Source organism: Brassica oleracea, chromosome C5 (genome assembly GCF_000695525.1).
Source record: "Brassica oleracea var. oleracea cultivar TO1000 chromosome C5, BOL, whole genome shotgun sequence".
NCBI lineage: Eukaryota > Viridiplantae > Streptophyta > Magnoliopsida > Brassicales > Brassicaceae > Brassica > Brassica oleracea.
The window spans coordinates 41,947,047-41,961,195 of NC_027752.1; the positions used below are offsets into that span (position 1 = coordinate 41,947,047).

At 39.1% G+C, this 14,149-nt stretch overlaps 2 protein-coding genes across 4 annotated transcripts; one reads left to right on the top strand and one right to left on the bottom strand.

Annotated features, from left to right (window-relative positions):
• Positions 1-1,131: 1,131 nt before the first annotated feature.
• On the bottom strand, positions 1,132-9,061 carry LOC106294906 (pre-mRNA-splicing factor prp12). Of its 2 annotated transcripts, none has more exons than XM_013730610.1 (17): positions 8,950-9,061; positions 8,530-8,727; positions 7,789-7,923; positions 7,569-7,645; positions 7,403-7,486; positions 7,071-7,158; positions 6,844-6,986; positions 4,843-6,739; positions 4,294-4,601; positions 3,882-4,197; positions 3,642-3,797; positions 3,412-3,556; positions 2,759-2,835; positions 2,263-2,399; positions 1,962-2,070; positions 1,498-1,779; positions 1,132-1,406 (listed from the first exon to the last, which is right to left on the bottom strand). In XM_013730610.1, exons 2-16 carry the CDS (start codon positions 8,725-8,727, stop codon positions 1,579-1,581), a joined length of 4,071 nt encoding a protein of 1,356 aa, XP_013586064.1. In that variant the 5' UTR covers positions 8,950-9,061; the 3' UTR covers positions 1,132-1,406; positions 1,498-1,578. The 2 variants fall into 2 exon arrangements, with proteins under 2 accessions (XP_013586064.1, XP_013586063.1); XM_013730609.1 differs by having other exon boundaries at positions 8,530-8,812; positions 8,950-9,060.
• Positions 9,062-11,515: 2,454 nt separating this feature from the next.
• LOC106295455 lies at positions 11,516-14,110 on the top strand. Of its 2 annotated transcripts, XM_013731361.1 has the most exons (4): positions 11,516-11,595; positions 11,671-11,730; positions 11,905-12,838; positions 12,919-14,110. In XM_013731361.1, the coding sequence occupies exons 3-4, from the start codon at positions 11,918-11,920 to the stop codon at positions 13,942-13,944; spliced, it is 1,947 nt and encodes a 648-aa protein (XP_013586815.1). In that variant the 5' UTR covers positions 11,516-11,595; positions 11,671-11,730; positions 11,905-11,917; the 3' UTR covers positions 13,945-14,110. The 2 variants fall into 2 exon arrangements, with proteins under 2 accessions (XP_013586815.1, XP_013586814.1); XM_013731360.1 differs by having other exon boundaries at positions 11,531-11,730.
• The last annotated feature ends 39 nt before the right edge of the window (positions 14,111-14,149 follow it).

The following is a 14,149-nucleotide window of genomic DNA, read 5'->3' on the forward strand; positions in this document are numbered from 1 at the left end:
GAGTTGTGATATGTGTCCCGAGTTGTGATATGTGAAAAAGCTTAAGAGAATTGATTTGGCTACCTATGTCACCAAAGTTGACTTACCTTTTCCGGAGCACATCCCGAAAGAACTCTAGAGTTAAGCGTACTTGAGCTGGAGTAGTGGAAGGATTGGTGACCTATCGGAAAGTGATTCGCGATAGCGTGCGAGTGAGGCCAAAGCACGGAAAAAAGTCGGGTGGTAATTGCAGGGTCAGTAAACAATGATTCCGAGCCTTGGAAAATTAACGAACCGACCGTCAGACAGGATGGGGCCCACGGGCCGAGAGAGCCGGCATGGGTGGCCCATTAGCCGTGGGCGGTCGGCCCTTTCTTTATTTTCTTGTTGGTTACGATCACATTACGTATATCATATAGTCAGCCCATAATATTTATATGAATGGTTTACGTAAGTTGCTTAATAATCAACGGTCAGTTCATGTTTCTTGTTTAACGATTTGATTAATCATCAAAACATCCAGTAGAAACCATTTAAACATTTCTACACCTAAACTTTTCATAATTGGAATTACACGGAAATTCTTTTGTTTTTTTTCCCCAGTCCACACACTCCATTGACTTATATAACATGAAACTGAAATGTTTTAACCATATATTATTTATCATCATCGATTTGTTTGTTTTTGTTTTTTTTGTCAACTTTGATTATCGATTTGTTTGTTGCATGTGAAATTAGTTTAAGTGTAAATTTTTAATCCATTTGTTTAAAATGTTCTTAAATGCCCATCTCTAGTTGTTATGTTTGCGAAATTATTTTCATTTATCAATATTTATAAAGTAAGATCAAGAATTGTAAGATCCTATGCTTGTATCGATTTATACATGAACTTTTTGCTCAGACAAGGTAATAGCATAGTTGTGAAAGCATCGAAATTATGCAGATCGCAGAAAAAAAATGCTTAATGCAAGTAAATCCTTTGAAACAGACAACTAGATAACTAATATTTCTATATATATATATATTTTTTTTTTTATCAAATCTGTTTGTCTATCTTTTTTTATCAAATCTGTTTGTCTATCTATCCCTTTGTTTAAAGTTTAACATAACATGAAGAAACATTTGGTTATTATTTATGTACACAATGATATATATTTTTTTATCAAATCTGTTTGTCTATCTATCCCTTTGTTTAAAGTTTAACATAACATGAAGAAACATTTGGTTATTATTTATGTACACAATGATACCGAGTCCTAGGCATTAAAAGAAACCACATCTCAACTTCTGTACATAGGGAAAGTATGCTCCTCCACAAAATGTCTCAGAGGGAGAGAATAAGGATTAGTCGTTAAGACTCATTGCCCTCAAGAACACAAAGGCAACTCCTATGACTCTGGATGTTTTTTTCCAAACTCTTTTGCACCCTATAAGCAATCATGTCGATAAGCTTGTAAGTATTCACAATTCACCACTTCACTACCACTATTATAAAAGAATTAGGCCTCAGTTACGCACCAGATTGGATCATTGAATCCGTTGGTCGTGGAATATAAGTTGCAATCTTGCGGAGAGAAAGGGAGCTGAGAAGAGGATGGACTAGTGGAGAGCGTAATGGACACGCTCTAGCAATTGTACAACTTGGTGTAGCATGAGAGGCGGAGAAGAACATTGCTTTGAACTTGATTTTAATGTGCTTGAGGATGGCTGAGGCGTCGATAAAACTGACTCCTGCTGTCTATTTGTAAGCTCCAAGAACTGAGCAAGCATGTCTCCATCCAGAATCTTTGTCGCTTGGGACTGCAAAATTGTCAAAACTTATGTTTCATACTACCAATAATGGATAAGAAACAACTTTTAACAATATCCTCTATATATATGTCTGAGTCGCACGCAAATTTAATGACCAACCCATTGCAGGCAGTGAAAAGATATTTCATGTCACATCTAAAAAAATTAGAACTGCTTTGTGGTTCGCTTACCGGATTCTCTCGACCTCTGAACTCCTTATGATCATTACCAAGAACAGGAGCAGTCAGAGGATGGACCACGAGCTTTGCTTGGACAGCTTCTAGGAGCTCATATTCCTCCCTACAGAAATTTGTGGTCAGTAGTCACTTAACTTCTCATGGAAAATAAGCACAAACAAAATTTCTGGTGCAAGCTTACGGGTAACTAAAGTATAACACAAGCCCAAAAATATTTTCATATTAACACTATCAATATTCCATGATATGCAGATGCTGCAATGAAATACCATAAACTAGCTATGTCAACACATACCTTGAAATCGGAGCAAAGACGAATATACTTCCCAATAGGGTGCCGGCTATGATAGTGTCATCAGCTGCGTCAATGCTTTTACTAAGACCATAACTTCGCAGCACATCGTCAGCTGGAAGTTTGTAAATGTTGCAACCCTGTTAACAGTGTAGCGGCAAGAGCAGTAATGAATTGACATTACAGATATTGGTTAATTATGTAACTGAAATGTACAACAAGAAACTTGACTAAAACTCTATAGTGGCTAGGTACACTATTGCCATGAGAATCCGATAATAAATACTGAACATGGACCAATTTAAGCTTAAGGACTTGTTAGACCAATGCGCCAAGTAATCGTTTTCTATAACCTAAGACATTTACATACTTAAGGTAGACTAAGCTTGTTACAGTAATAGCACACAATTAGGTGAATAGAAGGCGAATCAGATAGCAGCACTAACTTTTCAAGTTATTGTGATACAGTGAAATACTCAATTTCAAGTTAAGGATTTACCTTTTTGATAGCCATGGCAATCTCACCCATGTGATAAGCACAGTTTAGATTCAGGTTGGACTCCGGATTTGAATATTCTGGATCATCAAGATGTATTTTCAGTTAGCAAATTCTTCTGAATCATAAGAAAGCCTCTATTAAGAATATTTTCAAATCCCAAGTTAAGAAGAATCCTACGAACAAGGAATGTCAGTAGATTAAATACTAAAATTTTAGTCCCCTAAAAGGTAGTCAGTTTCAATGACGATGCCATCTTCCACATGTCAGGAAGCTTCTATTTACTTAACGAACATGGAACATCTGACCAGTTGCCAGATAAGCAAATTCTAGTTCGAAAGAAGGTACAGGTGCCCTAGAAGATTGCTTTAAGGTTTGAGATCCGAACAAAGCTATATGTTCTGAAAAAATCTTAATGATTGCATACTCCTCCAACTGTGATACCCCTTAGCTGATGCAGCATATTAAATTTGGACAGAGTATCATTCACACTAGTAACATATATGCATCTATAAATCTACAAGTTAACAGTTACACATTTGGATACGCTTTCATGTCACACTGTCGAATTGTTGGATATAATCTAAACTCTAGATAAGGAAGAGCCAAAAGAAAATAAAATCTGAGCCAACAAGAAAAGGCCAAGTGTTTCGTACCAAAGTCTGAATGATCTTTGCAAGACAAGATAGCTATACTCCCCTTGCGATCAGATACAGCAACAGAGTTGGCATCCATTAGAAAGCAATCACCAACTAACCGCTGTGCTGGATCACAATATATTTGGTGAAGTTTCTTCACATCCTTCAAATAACATGAAAAAAGAAAGAATATCAAATATTGACAGTCAAAGAAGAGGACATATTAGAAATGGACAACAGAAGGTAACCTCGTGATAAGAATAGAATAGAACACCATCACGGCAATCCCCAACAACAATTCTAGTGAAGTATGTGCGCAGAGATGTTATCATGAAACGAGTCCTTCCCACTGCAAACCTTTTCATTCTCTCAGGACTATCGTTCGGAAAGCCACATACATAGAACTATTGGAGAGCAGCATATTTGTTAGCAGATTAGTATGCTAAACAATTAGCACCAAAAAAATAGATCATCAAAGTGAGGCTTACAGCATTGCCAGCAGACGCCAGGAAGAAATGATCAAGGTATGGACAGATCGCAAGTACCATTCCAGGCCAAGTTGTTGCACAGGCCAATCTCAAATGCCATGTTTCAGATTCATCAATTTTGATTCCATCATAGCTATTATCATCAGGACTGCTGCAGAGACTACTGCTTGATAGTTGCTCTGTTGTGCATCCCACAACATCACGAAAAGGCGATGTGCGTTGGGAAGATGAACCAGCCTTTGAGCAGATTGTCATTGAACCACTATCCGAGTTGTGAGTGTGTTCTAAGCAGAGAATGATTAATCGTCCTCTTGTACTGTAAAACAGGTATTCAAAGATAAAACACACAATCAGCAAAAAGTTCTTCTTACTTAGTAGAATTAAAAAGTGGCTTAAGAACCAGATTTTAAACCTTTCAGCTTCACCACTGGGTAGTATAGCAGGACCAAAAGACAAACTCGTCCCAACCACAAGGACCTGCTCGTTTCCCACACGTACAAGCTCCATTGACTTTCCAGTTTCTCCAGGTTTGAGCTTGTAGGACGATAACACTGACCCACTTAGCGGGTCCACACAGCATATATCAGACGTGCACGCATCATACAGATCAGTTCTCATCACAATCAATAGTTTGCTTTCACTATGGTAAAGAACCTTTCGCGGAGTGCCTCCAAGGTGAAACTTTTGCGCATTAAGTCGTCTGCTGTGAACCATCTCCACCTACAAAACAAGCAAATACATTAGACAACCATAGAAGGACCAACTATCTATTTTGTATGAGACTACTAAACTATAGAAAAGAAATAACTATTTCTCTGTTCGTTGCAAAATATTTTCCAAGCAAACTATATCAGAACACTAAACATTGATTGATAGAATTAGCATATCGTTGTCCAGAGCACAGCACAATATGTCAATGACAATCTGGAATTAAAATTTGTAAAATAGAATATAAATTTACCAGATGTAAAGAGTTCTCTGCAACAAAAAGAATTCCTTGAGGGCATTCAGACGAGCATACAGGAGTTGCATGGGTTGAAGGTTGGAATGAGATGGAAGTATAGGAAAGGCTTTGCCGAGCTGTTTGTAACAACCATGGCCTGTCACAAAGAGCTATGATGTCTGAATCTAGTGAATCACTGAACGGAACCAGAAAAACAGGTGTGATGCCGATACGTCGGGTGGCAATTAACAGAAGGTCACTCACAACACTGTCCATCTCTTCTTTACAGTGACCGGATGAATGTGAAAAGGGAGGCCACTCAAAACGTAGCAGCATTCCATTTCTTAACCCAGAAAGGACATAAACTTGATCAACTAACACGAGTCTTACATCTTGAGGAATACATCCACTGATAACAGTTCCCATTGTATTTGTTAGAGACACCATCCCAGAAGCAAGGACTCTAACACCACCACCATCTTCTTCTGAGAAGGAGACGACCTCAACAGAAGGCTTATGTGTGCCAATCAGAAACGTATAGCCTCGCTCCATATTAGAAGGAATCGCAGCTTTGCTACAACTATCATCCAGGGAAGAAGCGCGTGGTTTCTTTTTTCCAATATATTTTTGAGGAATTGAGATGCAGGAGACTTCATACTGCAATGTTACTCGTTGAATCTCATAGATTACGCAGCACTGAGATGATACTGATTTGACCCCGAGAATAGACAGAAAACAAGGGTTAGACGTGGACACAACTATCAGATTTTCACCAACTGCCCCCAAGCTGATACTGAGATTTTCTGGAAACCAAGAGGAGAAAAACGGTGAAGAAACAGGAATGCCATCAGCATGAGCATCCACGGTGGGCATGCACAGCCTTATTGCATCTCGGTGAATCTGAACCAACAAACCATCGGCAACGAGTCCACACGCCAAGGTGCAAACATCAGGCTGGAAACCAACTGAATCAGTGACATCTTTGAAACTTAATCCAACAGATAAGACCCTGGTCTCTTCAACAAATGACAGAACAAGAAACGAATGGTACACATCAGTTAGCTTCATTTTAACAGTCCAAGTACCAGTGATTCCTTGATAAACAGGGGCGGTTTTCAAAAGCTTTTCTACGTTAATGCCACTACGGATAATTCTTAAAGATCCTTCAGGCGTTACGCCACAGCAAGCGAAGATTTGGTCTCGTTTCTCGTTCTGGTCATCCACAACTGAGAAATCCAAGATCGGAGCTATGTTTTGAATGGAACTCATCCAATGCAGCTTCTCGGTTCCCACTTTGAAAACCGTTCCATCAGCCATTTCGGCGAACGTGGCCAGGAACTCACCTTCCACCCATAATATTTCCTTGCACGGTAGACCTTTGTATAAACACTCTGATACATTAACTTTAACCCCATCATCTTCGTATCTGAGTTCAAACATGAAAAATTCGCCATCATCTAAGCAAATAATCATCCGGGGATTATGATTATGCTCCGGCTCCCAAGTCCATGAAGAGACATGCTTGGAACTCAACTTTCCATTGTCACTTTCATTATCTATGAACATGGGATCATAATCCCTGAGCTCTAACAAAGCACATGCAGCAACATTAAAAAGACCCTCATCGTCTCCATCTTGTACTCTACACGACTCTTCAAGAAACTGCTCTTCAACTAATGACGCGGGAACAAAATCTAAGGATGTCCTAACCAAACAGCAAGGGTTTTGAGGATCCCTAAGATCCATTAAGAGCGCATCACCCATTCTTAACAGAAAGGCGAATCCAGAGGAGTGAGGAACTTCGACAATACTATGTGCTAGAGCTCCAGCTTCGACATACTCTGATATTAGACAAACGGATTCCTCTTTGACATTCCATCTCAACAAAACTAGCTCATTCAGGAGAGACCCTTTCCTATACAATCAGAAAAATACCGAGGTAAGCAACCTTGAGATGACAGACTCCTATGGAGCTAGTACAATAACTAATAACAAAGCTTTTCAAATTGCAAGGATTACCTATTCAAAACGATGGCAAGAACAGGGTCATAATCCATGGATTCATTAAAACTTTTAGAAATGAAACACATGCTCCAAATAGTACCAGATACTGCTTGTTCAGAGCTAGCCTTCCCTCCGTCTTCAGAAGGATAAAATATCCTCTAAAAGTAAAAGAAAAAAATAAATTAACTTATTGTCAAATAAAGTTACAACATGCTCCCCAAGTTGGTGACATAAATCAATACCTTAAGAATAATATCAGCCATAGACGATGTTGAGAGGGAAAATAGCGCAAAACAATCATGATATGCACTGACAGCAAGAAAAAGTCCGCTGCAAATTGCATAATAGGACTCAATATTACTCATTGCTATTCAAAAAAATAAATATGGTATGTTAAACAATTACAATATTGCTTCAACAAATTCAAAATTTTTTTGCCAGAAAATCCAATAGTGAGCACTTCATAACTAGGCAAAATATACAAAAGAGATACAGCTAGTCCATTATTCTAAAAGCAGTATATCTACAGGCACCAACAGAATCATATATGTAATAAACTGGCATGAAAACTTGCCTAGAATCTACAGTGAGCATTCTTCCAAGTTGATCCCTCGAATTTCCTGGACTAGACAGTTGAACATGTTGTATCGGCGAGAACCTACGCCACATGGCAGTAAAATGAGTAAGATGACAATGACATGAGGTTATCGGGAATAAATAAGAGCAGACGTAGAAGAAACCTATGCATTTCATTGCTAAATGAGAGAAATGAGAGCTTTCCAGAATCAGAAAGAACAGCCAAAAGGTCTTTACCCATCTGAAAAAGGAAAATAGATGGTTGACATATCAAATCACAGATGTCTGCATTCCATTAACTAACAAAACCAAAGCTAACATGTCACCCATTTAAAAAAAATTCCTGATCACTGAAATAAACTCTTGGGAATGGAAAATGCATACCTGAAAGCTATTTGAGTATGGTTTATTACTCTGAGGTATAACAGCCAAATCCTTGATTGTTCCAAATACATTCTGTTCACACACCGATTCAACAACCCCGTCTTCACCGATAACCGCCAACTCTATGCAGGTCTCCTGATGTGAGCAAAAAAATAATACATTCTAGTTACTGATTAAACATTAAGATATCAATATAGCACACACACCTGGCTCACACAAATTGTTCTAGACAAAAGCTTTTCCCAAAAACACATAAAAATAATCCTGGCTCCATGATGTCAAATCTTTTAACTCATAGGAACTAACGAGTAACTAATTCAGAAAAAAAAAAAAAAAAATCAGGATGTACTAATCCCCGAAGCAGATGCAACCATACTAAAAATAAAACTTTACAAATTCAGAAGGAAATTTCTAAGAAGAAGAAGAAAAAGGTGAAATTTCAAGCTAGGATCAAAAACTTCCTGGAATGCCTGGATTTGCTAACTATTTATCCATTCAAAACAAAAAAAAAAGCCTTGATCTTTTTAAAGTAATCCTAATAATGCAACTTCCACACTGTAACCACAAGAAAGCATACAAAGTTTACTCTTTTCATAATGCCCTCAACAGAATAAACAGCAAGAAATTGAAACAAGTGGAGATTCTTGGGAGTGGCAAATCTCAACCCCTAAAAAGAACGAAATTTCCACATAAATCCAAAAAGTATTGATTACAGGAAGAAGGAGGGGGCAAAGGCCTAACCTTGCCGAAAACTATGTCGCGGGAGGAGCGAGAGCGGAAATAACCATAAGCAACCTGGAGAACGACGCTGGGGCGGAGGACGCACTTAGCGAGGTAATGATCCCCGGCGGAGGAAGGAGGAGGAGGAGGAGTGGGAGCAGCCGCAGCGGCAGAGGAAGATTGAGACTGAGCGGAAGATTCATCCTCCGGAGCCGCCATCTTCAATAACACAAAGGAACCGGCAAAAGGGTCGTGCTTTCTTTTAGTTTTCTTCTCTCTCTTTGTCTCTCGACAGATTAAAGGACTAATTTTTTATCAGTAACACTGTTCGACAATAACTTTATAATATATATAGTACTATTTAATAATCGTCATTAACATGATAATGGTTTTTGTATGAATGTACAACCAGTTCTTCTATGGCGTGAAGTAGGTTCTAACCTGTTAAGTCAGAGAGCTCAGATCATCAATTCTCACCCTCTATTATGTCTCTCGTACAGATAATAATAGCACCGACACAAGCATCATAAACCGGAAAGATTAAAGTTAGATCCCATTGTTATCCAATAGAGGGAGCAAAAGATTCCAACTTTAAATGTCAGTGAAACCTCAACCAGACGATTAGAGATGGCAACTATGTATCTGGGCCTGGCCCGTAAAAGACTGTCGCGATACGGTATTGGGACGAGGTTTTCTAGGCCCGCAAATTTGCGGGCTTCGCGGGACGGGTCTTTGCGGGACTGGACTTTTTGCGGGATGGGCCGAAACGGGTCATGCGGGATTACATGGACCCGCATTTTTTTCTTCATTTCTTATTTTACCTTAAAAAAACGAGAAATAGAGTGAGAAAAAATCGATTCTTGTGACTTTTCTCCCATAAAACATAAAGAGTTCCGGTGATGATGCATGATTCGAGTTCCGGTGATGATGATTCAAGCTTCGGCGATGACGACTCCAGCTCCAGCGATGACAATTCGAGCTCTAGTGATGTTTTGATTTGGTTTTCTCTTTTTATTACACACAACTTTGAATTGATTTATTACAATGTGATATTTCTTGTTTAAGTTGATTGGTTTTGTTTCAGTACTGTGAAGTGGTGTTTTTCTTAAATTAAATTTGGTTACAATGGTGTTGTTTAGGAGAAAAATTAGTTGTATATCACGTTACTTGTATAATTTGGTAAAGTGATTCACGAATTTTTTTGCAATCCAAAGAATTAAAATGAAAGATGGTATGATGAAGACATACAACACTTGAGCCAAATTATTACAAAGACAACAACTCAATCAGATTCAAACTCAACAAAATCTTATGCTGATAACAAAAAAAAAGCTTATAACTCAAGAACGCAAGCACAAACGGAGTTTTGGGGATTTGATTTTCATAAGTCTTTAGTGAAGGTAAATGAGCTCTCTTCAACTTTCTTACACAACTCTTTTACTTGAACATTCATGAAAGAAACTGTAGTAGGCGGTTTGATAAAGAGGCGTCCTGCGGGATGGCCCACGAAGGCCTATATATTTTGCGGTACGGGTTTGGGCCGACATTTTGAAAACCGCAGTCCGCGCGGGACAGGCCCGCTGTAACCCGCTGCGGTACGGGACGGAACAGTATGGGTAAACCTGTTTGACATCTCTACCGACGATCAGTTATTAGCAAACCGAGATTAGCTCCCAAATTCGATGACATTTCATATTTGAACATACGCAACAAACGTATGTTAAAAAAGGTAAAGTATGTCACATGTAGGGATGTCAAGTTGGGCGGCCCACACCCAAATGGGTGTGTACAGTTGGGTCATTTAACACTCATACCCAAAAACACCCACGCCCAAGTTAGTCCATACCCATTGGAAATAACCCAAGACCACCCATTATTATTCTTTTTAACAATTAGCTCAATTTTGTTCATAATCAATTATTGTAAACTCAATTTACAAACTTATATACTTATAAAAAATAAAAATTATAGAAAATTTTTATAAACTCAATCTAAACTCAATTTTTAATGTCATTGAAAATTTCTGAATACAAATGTGATGTAAATTAAATTCAATAGACTTCAGTTTTTCATAACTCTCTGTTTTATGTAAAAAAAAAAGTTATAATTATTTAGTAAAAAAATATTGATTTGAAAGAGAGAGTATTAATCTTAGATTTTATTATGAGTTTATCTCCGTCTTCTTTTTATTGGTCAAATTTTGAGTTTATCTCTTCCCCAAGCTGGTGGAAAGTTGACGTTGTTTTTTGATCAAGCATATAAAACACAAACACAACAAGTATACAATAGACACATGCTTTTCTACCTTTTTTTTTTCTATTTTTATCTCTCTAAAAATTTCACCATAGATATAGAAAGCTTGCTCTTTGAATACAGAGAGACAGAGGGATGCAAATTAGAAAAAGCAATTCCACAAACTAAAAGAGAGACAGAAGACTCAAATAATTGGCGAGCTTTATAATTGGCTTTGTAAAATTCAAAGAATAAACGATTCATCATCATCAGAACTAGAGTAAACAATGGAAACAATGGAAACGAGATTATCATCCACAAAACCCACAAAAACCACAACACCCACAACACAAAAAGTAGAGAAATCGCGAGATCAGAGCTAAAATCGAATCATACCTGAAATTGTAGAGAAATGAAGAAGGGAATCGATGGGAGGGAAGAGAGAATCGTATGGATTGATGAATACAAGAACAGTAGACGAAGAGAAATCTGGGAGGAAAAAATCGTTGGTTGCAGAAAGAATCGCGAGAGAGAAGAAAAGAATCGGGAAAAATTATTTCTGATTGATTTTTTCCCAAATTCTCTAAACCTTAGAAATTAAGTTTTTGGGCCAGCCCAACACTCATTTGGTTTGGACCAATTAACCCATGGGCAAAGTGGGTCTTTAACCCAAATAGACCATTAATTATTTGGATATGACCATCACCCACCCATATTTGTTTGGAATGGGTTAGCCCATGGGTGGCCCAACAAATTGACGACCCTATGTTATACAAAATGTTGTAGAAACCAATTACAAAAAAAAAAGAGACTTTTTAGAAGAGCGACACACCGATCATTGCGCCAAAACCAAAGGTGTCTCTCCCTCTCTTCCTCCAATCTCATTTCTTCTTACTTTTGTTCTCCCTCTTTATTAGTTTTCCATTACAGGCTCTATTAGTTCTCCCAGCGATTGTGTCACACCCTGTCTGTTTCGGACACGAACTCTAGGTAAAGTTTTCACCTTTTTCGGTTCCACGTTCGTTTTATCAATCCAACAGTTGAATTTCACTCGTAATCCGACTCAATTTCGAACCTTTCGTTTATGCCCTGATCGTGATTGTTGCTGTTGATCGTTGTCCTGTCTGAATCGGTTAAGTTTCTGTTTACCCTTGTGTGTGTTAGAGATAACATCAAAATGGATCCACCAGTGTCAGATCCTGACAAAATCAACAACCAGAAAGAAGCAGGACCTTCGTTCCACTGCCATCTCTACGACACACAACTCGTCCACAAGATCTCCCTCACTTTCCTCCCCGGCCTCGCCACCGCCTGCGTCGACAACACCACCGGAGACATCTTCAAGACCCCAGGCTCCGTCGCCGCCGACGTCAAACAAGAAATGATCGAGTACCTAAACCACAGAAGCGAGACCTTCGTGGCCGACCACATCCTCCTCTCCTCATCGTCAGAGATCGAACCTTCCTCCCACGACCCTTACGACGTCGTATCAGACTTCGTCGACGACTTCGCCACCTCCAAGAGGAACCTCTTCAGCCGCGTCTCCGGGTGGCTCCTCAGCGAGAGGAGGGAGGACAACATCGACGACTTCGCTCAGGAGATGGAGGTCAGCGGCTTCTGGCTGAATGATCACATCGAAGGAATAGCTCAGACGCTGCTCAAGAACGTGGACTTCAAAGGCCTTTCTCATTGCGAGATGAAGTTTCAAACACGAGGAGAGCTTGAGGAGCACGTTTTGAGGTGTGGTTATAGGACGATGGACTGCGGGAACGAAGGGTGTAATGCTGTCTTCTGCGCGAATCAGAGGGAGAGTCATGACTCCGTTTGCCCGTTTAAGATCATTCCGTGCGAGCAGGGGTGTTTGGAGAGTGGTGGTATCATGAGGCGTGAGATGGATAGGCATTGTATTACTGTGTGTACTATGAAGCTTGTGAACTGTGCGTTTCGTGGTGTTGGTTGTTTGGATGATGTGCGTCAGTGTGAGGTTCAGCAGCATTATTTGGATAGTGTGGGGTCTCATTTGATGTGTGTTCTCAAAGGTATGTATAAAGAAGCGTCTTTGGATGATCTCAAACCCCGAGCTGAGCAGATACTGCAGGTGAGGATATTAGCGAAATAGATTTAGGTTTAAGGATGAATCTGTTTTGGTTGATACTTTTTTTTTGTGGTGTGTTGCAGTTGTCTACGCGGTTGTCTGAAGCTCGGAATGCAAGAGCGCTGACGAATCTCGTCAAGGAGATTGATGCAAAGCTGGGGGCTTTAGTGATCAAACCAAAGAAGGAGAAGAAAGTTTTAGAAGAAGCTGAGATCAAAGGGAAACCAGAGACAGCTGTTTCATTGGAGCAAACCGTGGGAGAGAAAACTTCAGAAGATGAAGTGGTTTCAAGAGAAGCGGTGGCTTTAGCAGATGATGCAATGGTGGAAGAAGTTGGGAAGAAAGTTTCAGAAGCTGAGATAGCAGAGAATATTAACGAAGAAGGCGAATCAAAAGCTCAAAAGCTTTTTGAAATGGATGAGTTCGTCAAAGAAGGAGTCAGCAACAACTCTGCAGCTGATTTGTCGGAGAGAACTGAAACCAAAGCTCCAGAAGTTGTGGTCATGGATGAAGATAAGGAAGAGGAAAAGAATCCAGAGACAAGAACAAATGAAACCAGAGGTGTAAAGACTAATGACGTGATTGATGAAGAGGATAATAGAGAGACAAAGATATCAGATAAAACCGAAAGCGAAGCTCTGTCACGAATAGTCATGGACAAGGAGGAGAATGAAGAGGGAGCAGAGACAAAACAGATAAGAACAAATGAAACCAAAGGTGTAGAGACTGAAGTCAATGATGTGATTGAAGAAGAGAATAATAAAGAGACAAAGATATCAGCTGAAACCAAAAGCGAAGTTCCCTCAAGAATAGCCATGGAGAATGAGGAGGGAGCAGAGACAAAACAGACGAGAACAAATGAAACCAGAGGTGTAGAGACTGAAGTCAATGATGTGATTGAAGAAGAGAATAATAGAGAGACGAAGATATCAGATGAAACCAAAAGGGAAGCTCCCTCAAGAATAGTCATCATGGACAAGGAGGAGAATGAAGAAGGAGCTGAGACGAGCAGCTTAACTGCTAGTGCTTCTGATGAGGCTGAAGCATTGTCAAAGAGCTCAGAAGGTTTCTCTAAAGCACAAGCTGAAACCGAACCAAATTTTTCTTGACATCTCTTAAGAGACCAACCAAACCTTAACATGAAGTGTGTTTTCTTTCCCCCTCTTAACAAATTTTTTTATGTTTTATCTTTCATTATTGTTTTAACTTTTAAGTCATCAGATGTAATCCAGTTTTGTATTTACTTCATCAATTGATTATGATTTAATTTTTTTACATCAATTAAAAACTGTAGCCATTAATGAAAAGATTTCA

Bases quoted from the DNA above. Each gene is read 5' to 3' on its own strand.
- LOC106294906 (XM_013730610.1), bottom strand. From the start codon at position 8,727: ATGGCGGCTCCGGAGGATGAATCTTCCGCTCAGTCTCAATCTTCCTCT. The intron at 6,740-6,843 runs GTAATCCTTGCA...CTGATTGTATAG, and splicing joins CTTGCCATCGTTTTGAATAG to GAAAGGGTCTCTCCTGAATG. The intron at 1,780-1,961 runs GTAAGCGAACCA...ACAATTTTGCAG, and splicing joins TCAGAGGTCGAGAGAATCCG to TCCCAAGCGACAAAGATTCT.
- LOC106295455 (XM_013731361.1), top strand. From the start codon at position 11,918: ATGGATCCACCAGTGTCAGATCCTGACAAAATCAACAACCAGAAAGAA. The intron at 12,839-12,918 runs GTGAGGATATTA...GGTGTGTTGCAG, and splicing joins GAGCTGAGCAGATACTGCAG to TTGTCTACGCGGTTGTCTGA.